This window comes from Notothenia rossii (genome assembly GCF_949606895.1).
Source record: "Notothenia rossii genome assembly, chromosome: 9".
Classification (NCBI taxonomy): Eukaryota; Metazoa; Chordata; class Actinopteri; order Perciformes; family Nototheniidae; genus Notothenia; species Notothenia rossii.
Window position 1 is genome coordinate 28,382,244 of NC_136907.1, and position 24,369 is coordinate 28,406,612.

The following is a 24,369-nucleotide window of genomic DNA, read 5'->3' on the forward strand; positions in this document are numbered from 1 at the left end:
TGACCTGCTGACACTAAGATGGGTATCTCTGCACCACAGAGTTGAGCCAATGGAGGTTAGATAAGCAATGCTCTACTGAAATAACTGAAATGTTGACATTAATTAAATATATTACATCAACACATTTCACATACCTTGATTAAGTTAGTTGAAAGCAATAATATTAAGTTGAACCTATTTTGAACATATTTTTGATTTAGACTTATTGCTTTCAAGTAACTCAATACAGTTATGTGCTTTTTTAAAGAACTTAAACTTAATTCAAGTCAACGGTTCAGTTTTTTTCAGTGTATGTAAGAGAAGTCCTCTTAGTGATAAGTGGAATGTCACATTTATTTTTGTGCGTTCTTCTCTCTTCTTGTTTTAGTTATACTGATGAATAAAAACATTTGGAAGAATGAACTGAATGCATCCCACCACCATGTTCACCGAAGTTGTCCTTTTTTCCCAATGGTGTACAAAAGCCTAAATGATGTGGCCAAAATTTTGATATTTGTATTTATTGGGAAGTTCGAAGTTAGGTATTATTGTTGTTTTCTCAGTACAATATTCAGTATACAGCTACTGCTTGTTAAAAGTATTGTTAACAGAACATTAACCACACCAGTCTTTTCTTTCATTTGAACTCATCAATAGATATTTCAAAAATCACCCCATTTGCACATAAAATACCATTTATTTGTATTGTCATGGTGCCCTCTGGTGGAGATCCTGCACATGTCTTTTTTGACAAGGTCACCTCAGATTACCATTTGCTCCTAGCCAACAGGCCAACACAAACTCATGGAGTTATACTGACATTTAAAGAGCAACTTGCAGGTTTTCTTTTTTACAACATTTATGCTTAACCTTGCCTGAAAATTACAATTAAAAATGTTAATGCAGGATTTGATATGTTTTACAAGACATAAGGGCAGGAATTCAGAGGAAATGGAGCCGTTTTGAGCTCTGCTACTAAAAACTGCTTTTTTTTAACGTCATACGTCAAACGCGTCATATTACGTCACATGGGTGAGTTGACTTTCTCGGACTCGTTCTCTGCCCAATCCGCGGTAGTAGTTTGTAGTTGGTCTGAGCGGTTGTGTTTTAGTGAGCTGGTATTTTTTCGGTAATTTTACATTGCATTTCACCATTTGTAAATCATGGTGAGCTTGTGTTTGTGCAGGTTGCACAAACTCAAGCCTGTCAGGGCATCGAGTCCACAGTTTCCCTCACGGGAAAAGGACCGGAGCTAGCGTTCGTTCCTGGGTGCGTTGTGCATCCACCTCCCTGCAGCACATACTCCGTCTCCACAGCTTTATCAAGAAGCCGTATTACATTTCTCTTCCCCCCTTCGCTGCTCTCTCTCTCCCACCTTCGCTGCTCTCTCTCCCCTCCGGTACACGGCACCGTAAGACGTAGTGTGGAGTTGCATTAGGTAACGCTGTGGTGGCTGTGCTGCTCCAGCCGTCTCCTTTGTGTTTGTTTGTTTCCCCCTGTCTGTGTTGTTTGTGTGTGCGTGGTGGCTGTCACTTCTGGCTCCCGGCTCAACCTTCTTCTTCTTCTTCTCTTTTTTAATGGCGGGTCGCAAACAGCTTTTGGTTGCCCCCGGCTCAACCTCCACTCACCTGCTGCAATCAGCTGTGCATCCTCCCCGACTACACACCTGCTTTCCATCAAGCCATTTACAACGGCATATCAACGGAGGCTCCACAACCTTTCTCCGCCAGATCGTCAAGTATCAGCCGTATCTCGCGTCTCCCCTCCGGTTAGCACCGTAGTGTGGAGTTGTATTAGGTAACGCGAGATACGGCTGATACTTGCGCATTAGTTTCCGTTATGGATCAGTATCAACAGTCCTGCCAGTAACGTTACTATATTATCAATACTACTTTAGTTATAGCCTGATATATGATTGCTAACTTTACCATGTTGTGATGTGACTGACGTTAGCTAACATGCTAACGCCGGTCACTCACCGAGACAGCTGCTCTGTTCTCCACTGGTTCTCCACACACCAAAGCTCCATTTCTCTCCGATGGCCGTTATTTTTTCTAATCCTTGGCTGCTCCTGGTCTCTTGGACAACGAGGCTCATAATTATAATCATATGAATTCGAAAATATATTTTCAACCTCTTCTGTGTCAAAACTAGCATTGTGATCCATGTTTATTCATACGTTAGACCGGCCGCTCTCCCCCTTGTTTCCCCCATGTTACGTCACACGCGGGAGGTCTTTTTTATGCGGAAGTGAAAATGTCTTACTAAAACGACGCCAGATGTCACTGTCGTGTATATTTCTGTATATTTTTTGGAAAATCTAGTGTATTCATCATTTTCCTACACATTTATTCACTGGTGTCTCTAACCTGCAAGTTGCTCTTTAAGGTCCAATTGAGGGTCTTTATTCATTTGGTTGGCTGAAGTTGTTAACTGCCTGTAAATCAGCAGGTCTTCCTCCTGTAGAGGATCTAATTATTACGTTACAGTTAGAACTCCAACAGAAGTCTCCTGTTTGATTGATTGGTGTGTTTTGGAGCAACAAGTTTGGGGAAAAGTGAAGTCTAACACAAGTGCCATGTATCATGGCACACAGGATTGCAGGCAAACAGAGTATGTTTGGCTGCTGGCGCATTTGTTACACAGCATTTATGGTAAAAAGCCTATTTCACAGCTATAATTCAACAGAAGGTAATATATTCAACTAGTGAAAGCAAAATTCCTTTCATACAGGCTATAGTACAAGTTTGCTTCTTAATACATCTAAAATATTTCCTTTAACATCTAAGGAGTTTTCACACTTAAATTGTTGTGCACTTTCACTATTGGTTTACAGAAGAGCCTGTAGTCTTTTTCTTTAGGGTTATGTGCAACAGGCCAACAGGACGACGTGGATGCCCGAGACTCACTGATACTGCAGGACACCCAAAGTTTCCATGATGACAGAAGAAGAAGACCTAACTGTGACTGATCGGAGGAAGACTGAAGACAGGACAAGGTGGTGCTAAAGTCCACAAAGTAAGAAATAACATTCTTTTGTATGCACTAGTAGTCAGGGGCGGATCTAGACAAATATTCATGGGGTGGCAAGAGGATGGCAGGAGAATTTCAGGGGTGGCATCCCCTGGCAGAAATATATGCTGATTTAATCGCAGTCATATCAATCAATGTTAACTTGGAAAGCCACAATATTGATATTTTAACTCAATAACATTAGGTGACATTATTGTGGCACATCAGTAAAGCCTTAAATATAAATATATAAGGTGGCACACGTAATTTAATGAATTTTAAGTGAATGAGTTGGTTTAACTCTTAGACCAGCAGGGGTACCAAATATGCAGACTGCTGCAATAAGTACATTAATTAACTGTCTCATCGATGTGTGTCTGTATGAATATGATAATATTAACAATCATATTATTCCTATCAGCTGTCAATCACTGTTATGATTCACATATTCAGTGTTATTATTAAATAAACTATATTTTTTGGAGGAGTTAATGATGAACGTTCCTCAAGATGCTTGCTCAACCTCCTTCAAATTTGAAAGACCAGTAATTACTATCATAATTCAAAAGAATCAAAGGAACAGTTCAGCGCCCCACAACTTCATTGCAAACAGTTACAACCTTGACTTTACATCAGAAAGAACAAACATTAAAGAAATGACTAACTGCATCAGTTAGGGTTATAAAAAAAACGTGTATTCAGCTAAAACATATACATCGCTGAAGTTATTATCCAGTGGAAAGCCCGTACCTACTGGCCTAGTTAAATCAAAGTAGCTACTTTTTTTTGGCTGGGCAGTGAAGTTTTACACACCTTCTTATTTGACTTTCTCAGGACTTGAAACAGTTTTTTGGGGGCAGACCCCCACAAAGAAGAAACATGTATTTACACATGTAAGGTCATCTTCTTAAACAGTTTATTATTCTCATCGACTCATCCGTGAGCAGAGCATCAAGTTGGCATGCCTATAGCAGCTGAATGTGGCGATTACCATCTTGATCAGCAAAACGCCTCACAAACTTATTAAGGTTTAAAGCTATGGTGCGTTTTGATTCAATGCTGAGTATAGCCAAACTTGACAGGCTCTTCTCTGTCATAGTAGACCGCAAACAGTGGCGGCTCCAGAGTATTTGTGTTGGGTAATCTATGGTAGGGCTAACCCATACAGTGGTGGGGCTCAAGTCAGTATTTGCAATGTAATTACATACACGCCCCCCTTGACAGTGAAACGCCACACGTGAGGTTTAGATTATTTCCCTGTCTCAATCCAAATTGAACTGTATGAAATAAAAAGGCACATTTGTCTTGTAGGAAATAAAAAAGGGTGACCTGGAGCCAATCCTGCAATTTCCCCACAGGTGAAAGAGTTGAAAACCCAACCCCTGCAGGGGGGTCTGGGGGGATTCTCCCCCAGGAGATTTTTTGAAATACTAACATCAAATACACATTCTGGTACTCTCTTGAGAAGAACAATAAATAAATATATATTACTACACGACAGTGTAGGGGACGGGGACGGGGACGGGGACGGGGGGGGCTTGGGGGACCTCTGTGTCGCCTGTCAGCGCAACTTACATGATGCTGTCAGCGAACCAATCCGGCCTTTCGGCGCGATATCACTCAAATGCGGGACATAGTCTCAATGTGTGGGAAGCGGGACAAATAATAAAAATGCTGTGTGTGCAGTCGCGCACAGTGCGGGACACCTGGTCACCCTACACACATGGTTCTGCCCCTCACACACACACGCTTCAAATCAAGTTGCATAAATGCTTGAGCTACGTTTTTATTATAATAACTGTGAAATCTGCCTATTATGTTTTCGTCATTAATACAACAAACACACACTTGCAACTGATAACACTGGCAATGATTTTAGATGTATTAGACTAATAAAAAAAGAAATCATGCTTCAAATAAGTGGGGGTACGGCGTACCCCCGCGTCCAACGCCCACTACACCACTGCTTCTGTCTACTTGTATCCGAAATGCTTCTCGTTTTGCGCTGTCCTCCCGTTCAAATGAAATCGCCGCCAATCATATTTCCAAGCTCGCGCCAGAGGGGGGGAGGGGTTACAAGGCTCGCGTCTTGTGCTGCATTCCCTTGCACTCGGACATTAGAGATTTTCTCTCATAAATGTCCGATGAGCCACAACTTTTCTTTCAAAACAAAGCTGCCAAATGGGGTGGCAGCTGGGGTGGCAAGGCATTTTTCTGAGGTGGCAGCTGCCACCCCGTGCCACCCCGTAGAACCGCCACTGCTAGTAGTCAACAACTGGCTAATTTGCAACCACAACGACGATGATGAGGAGCTTCCTAAACCCATCTGTGCAGAGGAAGTTCTTCTTGCGTTGGTGTGTTTGTGAAGCTCCTCACACACCCAGAGGAATCTCCGAGCATAAATCAAGACGGACAAGAAAGACCCTGACAAACCATGATATTGTGAACTTTACTTTGGGGCTTTAATAAAATGGACTCAATGCAACTTGATCCGGTTATCTCTCAGATACTTTACCCTCAGTACCCTCAGGATTAACATGAAACTTCTTAAACTCTGATTCCACTGCAGGTGTCAAATCAAATGCTTCCAGTCATTTTCTCCACAACAGGTCTGAGTGCTCTGGATAACTGGAAGCACTTCAGAATGGATTGTACTGTTTACTCACTGCAACAGATGTCTAACAACGCTACAGGTGAATAAAACAAATACAAATAAATATCACCATAAAACCTCGGTTGATAAATGTAGACTGGTGACTCAATATGAATAGGGGAAACTAACATGCAACATATGCATACAGTAGGCGTCACCACTTTGCATTAGGAACATAGTTTTCCTTTTTTAACCTCTAAGTTGCCAAAGGGATAAGATGAGTTCTTTAATAATTAATAATGGCTAAATATAATAGTCAAGCACCTCACAAAAAAGCAGCTTTCTGAAAGAATATTGTATTTAGTTTTTTACACACGCTGGATAAATCAGATGTTGAATGCTGCAGAACACAGAGCTGTGCTGTGAGTTTTAACGCTTTGTTCATTGTTAGAAAAGTGTACAACAACCACACTGCTGTATCATGTTCATTGTCATCTTAACTATTATGTGATGTTAGCCTAGGACTGTGAGGCCTTCACTGTCAGTACTCCCAACACACTGGCCTTTCTTTTATAACAATATCAAACATTTCCTTTGGTGATGGTGAATAAAGAGTGTTAGAGATGTAGGCTGTCTGGTTCTTTGAAACATTCTCCTTGTCCTCTGCTATTATAGAAGAGACCTTTCTCTATTGTTGGTGCCCAGACTAGTCAAACAGATTCAGCTAAACACCGCCATCTAGCGGGTAAGTGAAATCATTACATCTTCAAAAAGAGGGACATTATTCTCCCGGAGTTTAATGCTGAAAGAACAGTTATTAACTTTAATGACGTAAATAATCATTTAATTATTGTTTGAGAAGCCGCACCATTAAAGGCTGAAAAGTACCACTATTGTGGATTAACATTTTTGTCCCTAAAAGTTTTAAATCTGATTTTGAGGTGATATTATTCTATGGATTCTAAAGTCAAGTATGAATTTTGAACCCATACTTCAAAGCTAACACAGAAGAAGTATCCTAAATATAAAAATAAAGAAAATAGAAACAAGTTAAAATATCCGTACTCCTCTCTCTACAGGTTTGATTGGAACTATTTCCTGCTGAAGAAATAGTCCCTCCTCACAAATCCCATTTTGACCTTAGTTTACACTCACTGGACAATGTTATAATGTTGTTTCTTTATTTGCAACAAAATCGCTTTGATTCTGTTATCATACAGATGTGTATTTTATTATCACATATTTATAAAAAGTAAATAAGTACACCATTCAAACAATCCCTCAAAACTCACGATTCACTCTTGCCTTTAACTCCTCCTAACCGACTAACCCCTCGCCCTTATTCCACCTAGTTTAGCACTTTTTACTTTTGCTTTTATTTTGTTTGTTCTTTACTTGCTTGTAAAGCGCTTTGAGCACCAGGAAAAGCACTATATAAATGTAATGTATTATTATTATTAGCAGAGCAGTAATACTTCCAAAAGAGAACTCAAAATATCAGCTGTAGGCACACATGGGAAAAGGTAAACAAACATATTGTATTGACAAACAGAGTTAGAGATGCATCATGTGACATATTTCATCATGGCCTGCTGAGGAACTGTGATAGGACTCAGTGATTTCCATAATGTCACTGTTGAGACGAATATAATTCATTGAGTATTTTCTTTCATAATATTCAGTTGTGTTTTTTTGCTTGACAGGGAATGGCCAAATGTTAACCATGTTAAACGATTGATATGTTGGCTCTAAAATGACTTTTTTCCATGAGAGATAGCTGGCTGATAGCTGTCCAAGTCAATTAATATTATTTTTTGATTAAAAAAAGCTCTTAATTAACAGGTTATATGTCCGGCAGTGGCTCAGTCAGTAGGGGTTGTGAGCCGTAGGGTCGCCGGTTCAAGTCCCCGACCAGACCTAAATATGGAGTGTGGACTGCTACTTGGAGAGGTCCCAGTTGACCTCCTGCCTTGAGCAAGGCCCCGGACAAAATAGTTTGTACAGCAACCACACTTATATTAACCTGCACTCTTTTCCCAATACAACTGGACATAAAAAAAAGAATTACACACAAATTACACAGAAGGAACTACAAAGTAGAATTTGTTGTTTTTTGCTAAAGCGCGTAGTGAACCATATTGTTGCAAATATCAAAATCAACGTGTTTGATTTGAAACAGTGTGATACCTGGCTACACTGACCATACTATGTTATCATCATAATGGTAACATTATTGTTCAATATCCAGGAACAGTTAGTCACAGTTTCTGGTGACTGTGTCAGAAACCATGTTCTTTATTATCTTGAATCTCGCTTGACCTGTACCAAAATGACAAAAAACAGCAACATAAGAACATTTAGTTTAGTCAACTAATTCAATATAAATACACAGAATGTATAAAGACAAGGTATAAGAAAACTCCCCTCGTGCAGCGTGAGGGTAGAAAGCATTGTGAGTTATCCATTCACATTGTCCCTGGCCATAGACCTCAAAAATAATACAGGCTTTATGATAAACAAGCTCTACAAAAACAACATAATGAATCTCAAGGTTGGAACACAATAACAACAAACACAATATTAAATATAAAAATTATGAAAAAAAGACAGAAGATTAAAAATGTAGCTAAAAGTAACTTACTTTTACAGAAAACAGTAATACATTTTATATGATTTTTTTAAAGATAAAACAAAAAACTGCAAAAAAACGAAAACAAAATAATACAGTGAATTACAATATTTACCACAGGCCTCAGAAATCCCTTTATTAATCCTAAAGAGGGGATACAGTTACAGCAAAGGGACAGTATAGAGACAAAGATAGAAACAGTATTTAGTAAAGTGAACAGTTGTTACGGCTGCTGCCTTCCTGATCGTCTGAGTGTTTTCAGCTGTGTGTTCTATGTAAATGAGCTGTGCGGTTGCCCTCCCGGTATTGGCTCCCATCTCCTGGTCCGCCTCCTGAAGATTGCGATTGGAGCACGCCGGGCCCGACGCACTCCAATCGCAGCGCACAGCCGGCGCACACCTGCTGGAGATGACTACAAAGCTTGGGGACAATCCTCATTCTGGAGGCTCTGTAGGTGGACAGATGCCTCTCGCTACTTGCTCTTTGTTCTGGGGTTAAAACTTGTGTGATTAGTTAGAGTGTAGAGTAGCTTAGTTAGTGTTTAGAGTATAGTTAGGATTTGTGACTGTTGCCTGTAGTTTAGCTGTGTTTTTGTATAGATTATTTGTGTTAGTTGTACCACTTTTAGAGTGAGGTTTTGTTTCGTTCCTTATTTAGTATATTAGTATGTATTTTCCCTGTATGTCTTAAGACTCCCTTTTTTGAGTCCTCCTTTAGTTGGTTATTTGTCAACCTGTGCCCTTTTGGCTCTTTTGTTTGTTTCAGGCTGCTTGCCTGCCATTTTGTTCACAGCTGTTTTAAATAAACACTTATAATTAATACCAATTCCATACTGGTGTGTGTTGCATTCCTCTTCCCCTAGTTGGGACGTAACAACAGTGTTTAGCAAAGTGAGCACACATATTATACATTAGGATAATTACACATGTCAAGTATAAAAAGGTAAGTACCAGCATTATAACAAATAAGTAAAACAAGTAGAATGTAATGAAGTAGCTGCAGAATGACAGTAGTAAATACCATATTTCCTAGTGTAACGTATATTGCTTAGTTAGGTTACAACATTGTTGTTCCAGGTGTTGGGTATTGCAAAACGAATAAGCTGCCAGAAGTTACATTTAAACATAGTATATCGTTTATGCATCATAAGGCTCACCTAGATAGCTAATCTGCATGAGCCGGCTGCCCATGATATGTAATAGTATATCATAGTACCAACATCCTCTCAGCAGCGCCCCCTGCCGTCACACTTCCCACACTGATCCGGAGCTGGAAGCAGTTTCCAGTCGGACATATTTAATGAAACACAGCTCGGTTCACGTGGGCACTGTGCTGCAGAAGAGGTGAGTGTTGTCAAAGACTAACCTCACATTATTCTGTCACTTACTGCTTATGGAGTAACAGTGTCCGACATGTTTCCTTGTTTATAGCGCGAAATTATTACCAACAACTCCTTCATTCTCGGCTTCAGTAGAGCTGACAGACGAGTGAAAGCTTACATGATGTTGATCTGTTATTACTTTCTCTAGTCTGGCTAGGAACCTACTTTTATAGTTTATTTTGTGTCGTTAGAAAATAAAGTTCCCGTATTGGTCTGAGAAGTGTCGCTTGATAATGCCGCACTCTTTAATTGTTGTTATCCAACTGTAATATTGTTAGTGTTTTTTACATAGTGCAGGCACATGCGTAACAAGCATCACAGTAGCCGCTTTCACACCAAGTACGATCTATCAATTAGATTTATGATTAGAAAATTATAAAAGTAGGGTAGACATGTGGGTATTATCCGGCTGAACAAAACGTGATCTGTCTCTTCAATTTGTGTCAACCACAGACCTTATTTCGAGCTATTTTCCAAAATCCTATGGAGAAATTGCATCGGTTTTTGTCGAAGGAACCAGAAGTGGTAAAATGCTAACTTACTTCCGAGTTTTACGGGGCGTGGTTTGGAATTTGCCCAGCCAATCAGAAATTGGAACTTTTTTCTCCCAGGAAAGTACCTGCTCTCTAGCAGGGACTGAAAAGGGGGCAAGTTCTCATGAACTAAGTTCTCTTTTTGGTGTGAACCTAAACTCATGAAAGCGCCTAGTGTCACACTACTTTCAGTCCAAAGTAGCCCTAAATAATATCTATAGGCTACCATCATAATATCTGGTTTCCGGAAGTTTAATTGCCATTCATATTCTGAATTCAGGATTTTGATTATTAGCAATAATGTTGTTAGTATTCAAGATAGACCTACCAAATATGTGAGACTGTGAAACGAGGTTATGTGTATGTGCTCCAGTAGTCCTGCCTATAGTATAATAACCTTGCTTTAAGAAAAACACTTTAAATGTATAGGTGTTTCATGCGCTTTTAAAATATGTATGTAGTACAAAGTCTTGTTTATTTCTCTTTTCTTGATCCGAATCACACGTATTATGGTCACTATTCTATATACTATATCTAGTTAGATTATATTATGTTTTATTAATCCAAAATTAGAAAACTGTTTTGTCAGAGCAGCATGTTAACGTTGCACCTGAGTTAAAAAAAAAATTAAAACTCTAAATGTATACTGTATAATATTAGTGATGGCGAGATGTGTCAAAGTGTGTAAAACAGTTCTCAATGAGTAAAGCCTTAGAATAACTCTAAACAACGAACATAAATACCTATTTTCATGTTAACAATATTGTATTTATTCCGGTTTAATGATTGTGATTGAAAAGCCTAAGGAGGCTGGTAAACATTGCAAAGAGTGATTTGTATTCCTTAATAATATTCGTAAACTTAACCATGTTGTAGCCTGAGAAAGGCTAAACAATATCAAAAAATACATTTATTAACTACATTATCACATTTAGCTGTAGCTTTTATAAACAAACAAAAAGATGTATTGTTCAGTCTTTGAACCAGGGACCCTACGGTTATGAGTCAACTGCTTTCCAGCTGAGCCACAGCCCACACACTAAATCTACCTGAAAACACTGCATACTATTTATTCCTGTATTTATTCATTCATGTTTTTATTCCTACATTTATTTATGCTTTATTTTATTTATACTTATGACATGTTCCAACCTCTATATAAGTGAAGGTTTGAGCTCTCTTAATTCCATCGTGTCACTGGGCCCGGGTACAGGAAGGGTAATATCGTTTTTATTATACATCCATGGATATTATGAGCGTTGTGGTTCAACCGATCTAAAGCACTTTCTGAAGCAGTCATGTGGTATTGAGGGGCAGCGAGGCTCCGTTTGTCATCGGTGACGTCACTGGCCCAAAACGATACAAGCCTCGATACAAGCTTCACAAAAAGCTTCGGGGGTTACTCGACACACGCTCCGAAGCCTCGGCGCAATACGTAACATCACTACTGTATATATCAACAGTAGAATTACATATATCTATAGAGTATCTAAAGAAGGCAGAATATAAAAAATACTAAATATTTTATACAATATACATTTTAAAAAGTGTGCAAGTGGTTGCAGTTTTCTAAAAGTTTAAATGAAATAAAAAATGTGGCGGCAGTAAGGTTATCTCACTGATGATATTCTTTGAATCATGTTTCAGATTAAGATGCCAAAGAGGAGCAAAGAGAAGCCGGTGAAGAGACGGAGCAGCGAGGAGGAGCTGCTCCCTAAACAGAGCAGGGTCGAGCACAGCCCCACCCCCTCCCCCCTGAGCTTCCTCAGCCCCAGCAGCCTGTTTGAGAGCCTCATCCAGCCCATGGGGCCGGAGCAGTTCTTCAGCGAGTACTGGGAGAAGAAGCCCCTCCACCTGCAGAGGTCTGACCCCACCACAGCCCCCTACTACCAGTCTCTGTTCCAGCTCTCCGACCTGCAGAGCCTCTGTTCCAACGACCTCGAATACTACACGGACGTCAACGTGGTTCGCTGCATCAACGGCAAGAAAAAAGATCTCAACAAGCAGGGGAAAGTTAAGAGCAGCGTCCTCAACAAGAGCTTTACTCAGAATAAGGCCACCATCCAGTTCCACCAGCCGCAGAGGTTCAAGGTGAGCAGCTTCAAGCAGAGAGGAAGGCATGGCTTTATGTCTTGTGCAGACTTTAATGATGCTACTGCTAATGTTAGTCCATCAATAAGGAACCCATTTCTTAAAGCTGCATGAAACAACCAACTGTTCTAACTTCCGATGGATTGAGACGACCACAGCAGCAACTTCTTGTGGAATATTAGAGATTTGTTTGGGGTTTATCCCAGATATAGATGTGTATGTGAAGTGTCAGATCAGACAGTTGAGTGATGGTCTGTCAGCAGCGGCCCTCACCTTGTTTTCACCTGTGTGTTGTCAGGATGAGCTGTGGAAGATTCAGGAGAAGCTGGAGTGTTTCTTCGGAGGCTTGGTGGGATCAAACGTCTACATCACACCTCAGGAGTCACAGGGCCTCCCAGCTCACTATGATGACGTTGAGGTACACACTCTGAATTCAGCAGCAGAAAGCCAGCTTGTGTAAAAAGCAAACTTTATTCCCCAAAGTATACAGGGCGGGGGGAGGGGTTGCTAGTGGACTAAATGGCGGATAAACTTTGGCACGCTTACACTAATAATGCGCCGCATTTGCGCTTCAGAGGAGGAGGTGAGGCCCCCCTGCTCTACACTAACCTAAGCAATTGATGATACGATTGAACGTGTGAATAGGAACCGAATGCACCGTCTCAGTAACTACATTTCCCTCTACATAACCTGATGGGCTGCTCTTTGTCCAGGTGTTCATCCTGCAGCTGGAGGGACAGAAGAACTGGCTCCTCTACAACCCCACCGTTCCTCTGGCAGCAGAGTACTGCGTGGAGTCAGAGGAGAGGATCGGCAGCCCTTCACATGAAATTACACTGAAGGTAAAGATATATACATCTATATTTTCTTATTTGAAAAGGTACGGTGAACATTTGATGTAAACCATCAAGAACATGTGCCACATTTAGCCATGGAGGCACGTGTTCATCTGAAGTCCCTTGGTTCCCTTTCTGACATCAAAGTAATCCATACAAAAGCATATAAGCTCACATATGAAAACATATACTGTATGCACAATAGATGCAAATCAATGCAGACCCATAAGCACAAAAAAGACACACAAGCACGATTAAAAGCTAATAGATGCAGACATTAAGAAAAACAATGATATAACAGCAATGAATGAGTTGAAAGATGTTACGTTCCTTCTATATTTACAATATATGTATTCTAACACAACATATGAACCAAATAACGTGTTGCTGTAAAAACAGAGTCACATGTGTCTGTCTGTCTGAGTCGTCTCCTCCCTCCCCAGGCAGGAGATCTTCTGTACTTCCCCAGAGGAACCATCCATCAGGCCAGCACACCAGCGGGGGGGGGGCACTCCACCCACCTGACCCTCAGCACCTATCAGAGAATGTATGAGCGCTCCTACTCTTTTACATCGGGTCAACCAGAGGTGGAAGTAGTACTAATAGTAGTATTACTACAGTGTTAAAATACGCTATTACTTGTAAAAGTCCAACATTCAGAATCATAATCCAGTAAAAGTACACAAGGATTAGCATCAAAATAAATTTAGAGTACTCATTATGTAGTTGGCCGATTTCAGTTGAATTCATATTAAACTATTGTTTCTCTTCTCTTCATGTGTACATCCTTTTAATGAGAGCTCATATTAATAACTTTATGTACTGCCGGGTAGTTTAATGTTAAATACTATCTCATTACTTATTAGTTTATTCATATTCCGTTTAATTCCGATAAATAAGAATATAAGTTAGTAACTAGTGCTGTAACTAATACTGTAAAATAAATGAAGTGGAGGTTAAAGCACAACATTTAGTACAGTTATGTGAAAGTACTTAAGTACCTCAAAGTTTTACACAAGTACAGTACTTGAGTAAATGTCCTTGATTTACATTCCACCACTGATGTCGGCACAGTTGATGTGTGTTTGTCAGCGTTTAGAAACCAACACGCATTACTGTCGTTACACACGTAAAACACAAGGAAAGCGTATAATGTGCAATTGGTCAACCTGTGCACATAAGACATGTTTGGCATCTCAGTTAAGAAGAACTCGCTGTGTATTTCTCCCCCTTTGATGTGGCTGAAAACACTGTCTCTCACCTTTCTTCTCCCCCCGCTGTCCTCTCCTCAGGTCGTGGGGAGATCTGCTGCTGGACGTGTTTCCCAGTGTGCTGTCGGACCGCAGCAAGAGGGAAGTCAGCCTGAGAGGAGGGATGCCCAGAAGATTCTTACTGGTAAAACTGATGGTTTGGATTACTGTGATACAACAATTAAGTATCTGTGGTGGCGTTTTAATCTTTGTCTACAATTTAATAGCCACCTCTATCGGGGTTGTGGGTTTTCACGCGCCTCTCTTTGTTTCCAAACAAATTAGCTGAGAACCTGGTTGAATCAGATGAGCTTTATTCGTTAGTCCAGACGGCATATAAACAGCAGGACACATTTCTTCGCTTCATACTAAATCAAAGTTAACAGTCTCCAAAAGAACAAAAGGAACACGGTCAAAAGACTTTTCCTGCTTCCCCGTCTCATCAACCCCAGCTGTGTCCTATCAATCTACCATATATAGGCATATAGCCATGCACGTGATACTGACGCACATAACAAATAATAAGTGAGCCTTAAATTAATACATTTGAAAACCATAGTATGACTTACAAAAATACCTTTAGACGGTGAGTTTCATCTAATTTATATTATCATCAAGCCTAACTATCAGACAATAATAACTCAATGAAAATTGCTCCAACAGTATCATTTATTAAGATGACAGGGTCTACCTAATGTCAGTTAGCCACAGATTAACGGACTCAAAACTAAGATTTGTAGATTATTTCAATTGGATTGAAAGATAATGTTATGTATGATCTAACGTGGAAAACACACCTGTTGCTGTTTTTAATTGTAATTAGGGCTGCAGGTGTGGTAAATAAATGCATGATAAATGCTAGGTGAATTCAGAGTTTTTTTAAACTTTAATTAACATCAATTCTGAATTATTAAGCGTCTGAAGTTTCTATCCTGTTGATAACCCCATACAGCTTGGCCAGTGCTGTGTTGTTGTCAGAGTGCAGGAGAACATACACTGCTGTCAGCACAGCCAATGTCACAAACCCTCGGCAGATAGAAAGGCCGGCATCCGATCATGATAGGGATGGGAATTCAAGAGCCGGATCATTTGGCTCGGCTCAAACGGCCCAAACGGCTCTTCATTTGACCACATATACCTTTTATAATTCAATCAAATGTAGCCCTGTTTTGACTCATGATTTACATGTGTACACCAGGGTTTCCGCTAGGATTTTTTCTCGCTGGTCAAATGTCCGAACATAATTAATTTTATCGGACAAATTTTTGAAACTTACCGGTCATGTTTCAATAATAATAATAAGAATTGTGTAGCAGAGTTTCCGTTAGCAGGTAACTTCCGGACTATGACCGGATATGCTGATGATTAAAACTCAGTTAATGGTGCTCATTTTTATATTGCTTCAGTTTATAATCCTAACATCCTAATCGAAAAGTTCAGATTCATTTTTCAATAAATGATTACACAAACAACATGATTATTACATTCAAACAAACTCAGGGTGTCCGCTGGGTCTTAAAAAGTATTAAAAGTTGATAAATCAATTTAGCGAAAATTAAGGCTATTAAAAAGTATTAAAAAGTATTAAACGGCATTTTCCAAGGTATTAAGAAGTCCCACAGCAACGACAACATGAAACACCCTTTAATTTACTGAAACGACATGTCGGGAAACCCCCTCAAGGCGGCCCCATGCATAGCGCGCCGTAAAATGGTGCTTCTTATTTTAAGTTTCGTTGCCTTGCTCCGCTCTGTGAGGGGGGGGGGTCCCAAGGTGGGTAGACCGGCATACGCAACGCTCTGGGGGTCCAACGGCTCCGTGTGTAAGCCCTATATGATCATTTTCTGATAACGATGAAATAGCCCGCCTCCCTCTCCCCACGTCTCCTGCTGCTGCTTGGCTGTCAGAAGAGGGGGAGGAAAAGAGAGGCAGGCACCGTTTATTAAATATTATTATACAGAGAACAGAGTCGTTATCAATTTGTTTTAAAGCTCAATAGATAACAAAGAAGACCTCTGACTGGCACTTTTCAAATTTCATACGGAAGATTTAAACTTTAACGGACATGTCGACCGGCGGAATTTTTTTTTTAACGGAAACTCTGCCGCACGGTTCCCTCGTCCCTTGGAAGAGGCCGAGAGGTGGGTGTTTTTCATCTGCTGGTGGACTACCTGAGAGATATACAGCAGGAGAACACGCCGTCCACCGCGGAGAATAAACAGAAGGGCAACCATGGCAACCATGCTCCGGGGTCTTCTTCGCTGCTTTTGGTGTATTTTGTGGCGGCAGCAGCGCCACTTACAGGCCTGGCATATGTACTACAGCATTTCCAGCATTTCCAGCAGTCTAGTGTGAACGGACACATTAATGAATCGAATACGTGTGAACGGAATACTTTTTTGCGTTTGCGTATGCGTTTTACCGTATGCGTCCTTGTGGGGCCGGGGTCTAAGCCAAACTATATCCGGTCACAGAGATCTGCTATTTTAAAGTAAAGTCAACACATATCGACCCTAATATAGTCTATATTAAGAACGAGGAAAGTCTTAACATATATATTGTTTTTTGTAAACATATGACAAATGTGTGAGGGTGATGACGTCAGAGCATCCTATTTGCCAGGGCTTAGCCCCGGACAGCCTCAGCCCAATTTAATCCCTGGGTATTTGAGAGGGAGCTCCTATATGGCATTACTCCGCTGAAGCTCACCAAAGTTTAATATATTTCATAGTTCAAAGTTTTGTCAATTGTTTTGTTTATTGGTCAAATACTGGTTTCTAATGGTTTCTGAGGAGTTCTACTGGAATGAAAGAGCACAGAGTCTACAGAAGCAACAAAGCAGCATACTGCATTAAACCTGACCTTCACAGAGAGGTTGAAGTTCATGTGGAAAGGAGGCTTCAGTAGTCTGTCTGCACTCTGTTTAGTTGTGCTATCTTACAATCAATATAGTAAATGTGAGGTAAAGTGTGTTGCCAATGTAACCGGTTAGAACTCAAAGTTGCGATGAGGTCTTAAAATGTATGGAAAGGGTCTTAAAAAAGGTCTTAAAAGGTATTAAATTTGACCTCAGGATTCCTGCATATACCCTAAAACTACTTGTAGTAGATGAAGTACATTATTCAAAAGTTTACATTAACTTTGAATAATAACACGGGAGAAACGGATCCTCTCTTTTCCTCTCTCTCTCCTCTCTCTCTCTCTCTCTCTCTCTCTCTCTCTCTCTCTCTCTCTCTCTCTCTCTCTCTCTCTCTCTCTCTCTCTCTCTCTCTCTCTCTCTCTCTCTCTCTCTCTCTCTCTCTCTCTCTCTCTCTCTCTCTCCCTCCCTCTCTCTCCTGACAGCCGGTCAGTTTCTCATGCAGCTCGCTAAACAGTGGGTGGAGCTTCAGGTGATCATGCAGAGCTGCGTGTCTCCGTCAGACTCACTGCGTGTCTCCGTCAGACTCAGCAGATGATCTGATCTCTCTCTCGCGTTCGGTTATACTTCACTCGCGTTTATGTCCATATCGATCAGATCTAGCTCTCCTGATCTGCCTTTATAGAGAGCACCGATCAAACTATTAAGAGTGAATATTGGCCGATAATGACCGGCGGCCGATCGATCGGAGCATCTCTAATTATTTCCCGACATTTTGACCGGCAGGTTTTGAATTTACCGATTTTTAATAAATGTTACCAGCTAAAAACCGGTAATTACCGGCTAACGGAAACCCTGGTGTGCACATATATCACTTATTCAATATATCCTTTGTACTGAAGTATTCAAAAGTAAAAATTACATTTTTAATATAAATAATTTGCTGTGGCCAAATGTTTTCATTGCATTTACAGACCCTTGTACCTCTCTGATACCAATGAATGCACTGACTTGCTTGTAGAACCACGTTACACAAAACAGAACTTAAGCATAGACATTTAAAAAAAGGGGCTACTGTATCGACATTTAAAATTGTATTTAAAGAGAAAGCCCTGACAAAACAGCAGGGCTCTATTTCAGTATTAACTAAAGAAAAAAAGACAGCAACAGCTGATATCAAATCTTTGCTGAGCCAAAAGATAATCATAAATAAATAACATAGTGAATATAAATATATTACAGTGTTTAAAACAGCAGCATCCAACCGTCTCTAATCATAAAAAACGACAAGCCGGCTCGTTCGTGACAGACACATCACTAGATCATGAACTACATGAGGAGAACAGTCCGAGCACCAGTTATTGTTCACCATAAAGCACACACCTCCTCCCTTACTCCTCCCCGAGTTGACAGTCCGGTCCTGGTGAAAACTAGAGAGACAATGGCAGAGTCCGGGATCATTGCGCCATCTTCGAATTGTAATCTTTGAGCACCTGATAAAGTGCTTGTTAAGTTCGACAATTTCCCTAAAGCATGGACAAAGCCGCCTTCACAGCTGGGACTCCCATCTCTCTGCATGATGTGTTCCACACCGTGTGTTATCTGAGCTGCTGTCACACTGCAGCTCTATCTGCTCCTGCAGTGGAGAGACTGTCTGGATCAGCTGTGCCGTAACACTGAGTTTCCACTCAGTGCAGAACATGTAGAACTACATCTTTGCCTTTTCGCATGGTCAAAATCCTCACTAGTATTACGGGAGCAACTTCGGGACAAATGTAGTGTTGTGATTCATTTGTGTTTCCAGATGAAATGCGAGCCTTAGCGTTGACAGCCCTATTTGAATACATTATGATGTTTTGTGGAATACAGCAATAAAATGAATTCCCATGGTAATGACTCTGGTCTGTGTTCAGGGGAGTGTTGACAACTGCTGGCACTGCAGAGTAACGTTCTGATAGGCGGTGCTTGTATTTTTACTATCTGTGTTATCATGCCAACTCAAATACAATGATACGCTCGTAAATAACAGTCCCAATGATTTTATAGTGGGACGCCTGTCCATTTGTTGGGCCTTCCCCTGTGTGTTGATATCCTGGCTCTAACAAGCCCTCTCTCGTGGAGTTATAGCCGTAGGATCGGAGCAGCTTGGTATGCAAATCAGGGCAACGTGCTGTGATTGGGGAGTCGTGTTGTCATGAAATAGTGCCTTCTTTGCAAACATCAGCCATTTTCATGGCTTTTAATGACCTGTCTAAAACTACAAGATATGAAGATGTATTGATATCTTCTGTCTGCAGGGTGATGGGGCAGGACAGGACACCAGCAGGCAGATGGCCTCTCTGCTCAGGTCTCTGGCTGAGGAAATAGAAACAGGGAAGCAGGAGGTTCGCTCCACCCACATGAAGAGAGACTTCATCACGAACAGACTGCCCCCCCACAGCCAGGAAGACCTGCTGACTCCATGTGAGCTCATGTTCAATCTAGTGTTGTCAATGGATTTATTCTAGAAATGTATGAGATTAATTACATCATACACTGAATCAAATACATTATTAAATGAATTAAGTTAATGGTTTAACATGCAACAACATACAGTTATTATAATATTTATAACCCTTTTTTAATACAGCGCTTTTCACAATAATTAAAACACACTTAACATTGATAATTTAGAAGATCGCTTTATTACAAACTTTAAGCAGTGTTCTTGGACAGCCCTTAAAGAGGCTCTATTAGGCTTTTTGAGGTTTTCCCTCTTCCTGCATGTGAATGGTTTGCAAAGGCTAAAATCCCAAATGTCCTTCCCGATGCAGTTTCTATCCCACTCCCCCCCATCCCCTCTCTGCCTGAAACGCCTCCCTTGGACTCCTTTCAGAATCAGAATACCTTTATTAATCCCACAGAGGGGACATTTACATTGTTACAGCAGAAAAGAGCCAAAGACAGCTTAATGTTACCTAAAGCAGGCATACCAAAGTATTAAAGATACAAAAAAATGGTTTTGCTTTGTTTACTTCTGTAACATAGTGACATCAGTATGTACAAATCGGGCTTCTATTGGCTAGCGCTCAAACACATTGTGCATAATAGGCTAAGGGGCGGGACCTCTGAGCAGTTAACCAATCACAACAGAGCCAGCCAGCTAAGCAATCAGAGCAGAGTGGGCTCTGGTTTCAGACAGAGGGTGAAAAGAGGTGCTGCAGCACAGGCAGTATGACAACAATAAAGAGCTTTTTGAACACTAGAGCCTGGAGACATGTCACAGGAGAGGCACTAATATGAACATGGAAATGAGCAGAATAGGGCCCCTTTAAGCTGGCAGTTCGAGATTACATTTGGTGGATTTTAGGAGTATACCAGGGAACACTAACATAAAATAAACATTACCTGATGTGTTATGCGATTATTTGCGTTACATTTTAAAGTGTTATTTTGTAAATCATTAATTAACTGCAATGAAGTAATTCATTTGACAGCTGTAATAGACAGTGGATTGTATGCTGTGTGCGCTTATATAGAAGTGTGTGTGTGTGTGTGTGTGTGTGTGTGTGTGTGTGTGTGTGTGTGTGTGTGTGTGTGTGTGTGTGTGTGTGTGTGTGTGTGTGTGTGTGTGTGTGTGTGTGTGTGTGTGTGTGTGTGTGTGTGTGTGTGTGTGTGTGTGTGTGTGTGTGTGTGTGTGTGTGTGTGTGTGTGTGTGTGTGTGTGTGTGTGTGTGTGTGTGTGTGTGTGTGTGTGTGTGTCACAGCTGGAAGGATTCCTGCCCTGGAGGATACAGTATGTCTGATGCACAAAGACCACATGGTGATAACAGTGGAGCCCAGCCAGGAGAGAATGGTAAGTCCACCGGCAGTCTGACATCCTGATAACACAACAGATTGGATTCAATGACATGCTCAGCTGTGTGTGTGTGTTTCAGGATGAGGCTTCAGAGATGGTAGTCTTTGTCTTACATTCTTTGAAGAACCAGAGGGAGAACCACATGATGGGTGAAAGTGGTGATGAAGAAGAGGAAGAGGACATTTCCAGGGTAAGCTGTGACTCAGCTGTTCCGTCCTTCACTTCTTTAAAGGATAGCTGCATGCTCTCTGTACTTCTCATGTGATACAACATTTCAGAGGGACTGATCACTTCTTGCAGCTTCTCTTTTACCGTTGCAATCTTTTGATGTAAGTCTTTCTCTCCAAAAGTGTTAAAATGAATGTTTAAGCCACTCACTGTTGTAGTTAAATGTTCACTTTGACTGCATCCCTGTTGCTAAGGTTACTCTTATCTTAGATACAGGCTAATATTATGTAAAAACAAACACCTTTCAGTGTATTTAGAAAGGTATGTATGCATATGTATATTTTTCTTTGTATATATTTGTATTCTCTGGGATGGTGAGAAGCACAATTTCGACCCCCCTGTCTGTATTAGGGCTGCAACTAACGATTATTTTGGTAGTCGACTAATCGGTCGATTATTTTTTCGATTAGTCGACTAATCTAACGATTATTTCTGTCACACCCTCCATCTCTGCTTCCTGTGGGCACGGCTCCTTTTCCGGGCTCCAGTGCATGTTTTACCTCAAGTCTGCACACCTGTGAATGTCACCCTGTTGTCCAGTCCCCCTGCCTTAACATAACATGATCCCATAGAAAATTAAAATAATGACTCATGAAACATTTGAATTTGAACTTTGAACTTGTTTAATCAAATGTATTTGAATAACATAAATACAAAAAAATCATAATGAAAACAAAATAAATAATACAAATTCAATCGCATTTTATTCTTGTCCTTTCGCAGACCCTTGTTAATTATTATTTTAAGTTTGGAATTAATTACAGCGTCCATAAAGCTCTAGTGTGCTCTACTACGCTGTAAGCTTGGCGCTGTTTAGCAGCTCGTTGGTGGACACGCAGCCTCAACATAACTGAAATAGCGTTTGCTTAGCAAGCATTAACCATGAGACGTTCTGTTTTCCAACATGTAAGCTAACGTAAACATGACTATGGCTAACTTGCTCAAACTTACCCATGATCCAAAGTAGCAGTCCTCACGGTTCCAGGGTGCTTGCGTTTTAAATGCTCGTGCATCACTGTAGTGCTGCCGTGGAATGCCAATTCCCCTTTACAAATTCTGCATTTCACTGACTTCTTTGGCTTGTCGTCTGTGAAATACTCCCACACTTTCGAAACTCTCGGTCTCGCTTTTTTGAGCTCTTCATCACCCTCATTCTCTCTCCTTTCCGCCATCGTTCGTATTCTTTCTTCTTTGTTGTTAGTACAGAATGCAGTCATGGCAGACAATGGAGAGTATACTGCCCCCAGCACTTCCTGTAGTGCATTGCAGTTACAAATGAACATTTGCGCAGTTTTGAATTAACGTTACCGGCTCTCTGATTGGTTTTATACGACGCGTCGACACTAAAATTCCGCGTCGACGAATTTTTATGATCGACGTCGTCGATTATGTCGACTAATCGTTGCAGCCCTAGTCTGTATTAGAAAAATAGAGGAATTGACAATAAAGTTGACTCTGACATTTGTAAAGGGGGGGGGGGGGTTACACTGTCTTATTCTCTGCTAATAGATGCAGCACCCTGTCTTTAAGCTATAGTACTGTACTGGCAATGCACCGTCCTTGATGAGTGTGACTTTTGTGTTGTGTGTGTGCAGGGCCTGCAGTTCCCCCTGTCCCACCTGCAAGCGCTGCTGCAGCTGCAGAAGGCGGAGCAGCTGACTGTGGATCAGCTGCAGCTGCCCACAGCGGAGGAGAAGTGCAGTCTGGTGCTGGCTCTGTGGAGCGAGAGCCTGCTGGAGGTGCTATAGCAAACCACATTAAATCCACATCTGTTGATCTTTATAAATAATACATATTTCTCTCTGTCTTATTAATGGCTCGCCCTGAATAAAGATGTCACACCTCCAGGAGTGGAAAGTCATTTTTATTCCTAATAGCAATGCTAATTAGTTCAACAGCTGCTCCATTTTGATCCAAATCTTCAGTAAATCTTTGTTTCTGCAATTGAGAGCACAAGTCTTGATGTCAGGTCCGTTCTAGCCTCTTTTCCTCCGTTGCACAACATCTTGTACTCTATACAAACTCTTGTTCAGCATTCCTAAATATAATGTACTGTGTGCCTGCATTAAACAAATTATCCGCATCTACTACAGCTCTTTCTGTCAAGTATAATATATACATTGTGATCTCTGACTGAAAACTGTTCATCCCTTGACAGAAACATTTATTTATTTAATTCTTTATTTGTTTATTTGATAGGTACAGAGTAAAAAATCAGTGTTAAAAATGCAAAATGTGAATATGCCAGAGTTAGCAAAAATGTATACACCGCTAGTCTCTTTGCAGGTAAAATGTAACATCAACAAAGAAATGTAAGACGTCATCAACTAATCTTGTTTAACTGAAATATAAACTCATAGAGACAACAGACAAGAGTTAAATACTATAAAAGATACCTTTTAATGACAGAACAGGTTTCACTTTCCTACATTTAGATGTGTGCATTTTCAGCCTGAAGTATTAGGCTGTTCAATGATAAATCACTTTTCATGTCCTCCAAGGTGATACCCAACACCATTTCTTCTCTAACAAGAGGAGCCAGTTGGTAGATTTTGGTTACGGTCGACTGTAACAAGTTGTTGACGGTCCAAAAACTGAGTTTTTGTTGGGGACTTAAATGTTAAATGTTGTTGCAGTTGGCATCACTGTTAATTGTATTGAGTCATTATTCGCACTCTTTCATCGTTTTACCAACATTCCTCGGCAGTGTATTTTTTAAGAAGAGCTGAGTTTGTAGTTTAAAAAGTGAATAAAGTTCAGGAAAATGTCTCGATACAGACACGTGACTTTAACACTCAATAACAACTGTGTAAAAACATGTTTTGAGTGGCTGTGAGGGAATAAAGGAATCCCACACTTACAAAATAAAGACAATTGGATTAGGGTAAGGGTTGTGTTGCATCATATATTACATGTAAGCTTTATGTGTATTAATAGAGATAAATTAGTCAATAGTAGTAGCCCACTATAACAAGGCCTTTCATTTTCTCAGCTGACTGCACTGAGAAAAGGAGGGTCAGAGGTTTGATCCCCAGCCCCTGCAGTCTACATGTCTCAGTGTCCTTAGGCAACATACTAAACCTAATTTCCGGGAGCTGTTGATAACACTACAGTATACTTTATTAATTTGATTAATTTTGTTT

At 40.6% G+C, this 24,369-nt stretch overlaps 1 protein-coding gene across 1 annotated transcript; it reads left to right on the plus strand.

The window, feature by feature from the left end:
• The first annotated feature begins 9,295 nt into the window (after positions 1–9,295).
• Positions 9,296–23,073, plus strand: riox2 (ribosomal oxygenase 2). The gene is made up of 10 exons (XM_079648820.1): positions 9,296–9,556; positions 11,775–12,218; positions 12,517–12,636; positions 12,932–13,060; positions 13,498–13,601; positions 14,347–14,449; positions 19,459–19,624; positions 20,907–20,995; positions 21,078–21,188; positions 22,822–23,073. The coding sequence occupies exons 2-10, from the start codon at positions 11,781–11,783 to the stop codon at positions 22,972–22,974; spliced, it is 1,413 nt and encodes a 470-aa protein (XP_079504946.1). The 5' UTR covers positions 9,296–9,556; positions 11,775–11,780; the 3' UTR covers positions 22,975–23,073.
• Positions 23,074–24,369: the final 1,296 nt, after the last annotated feature.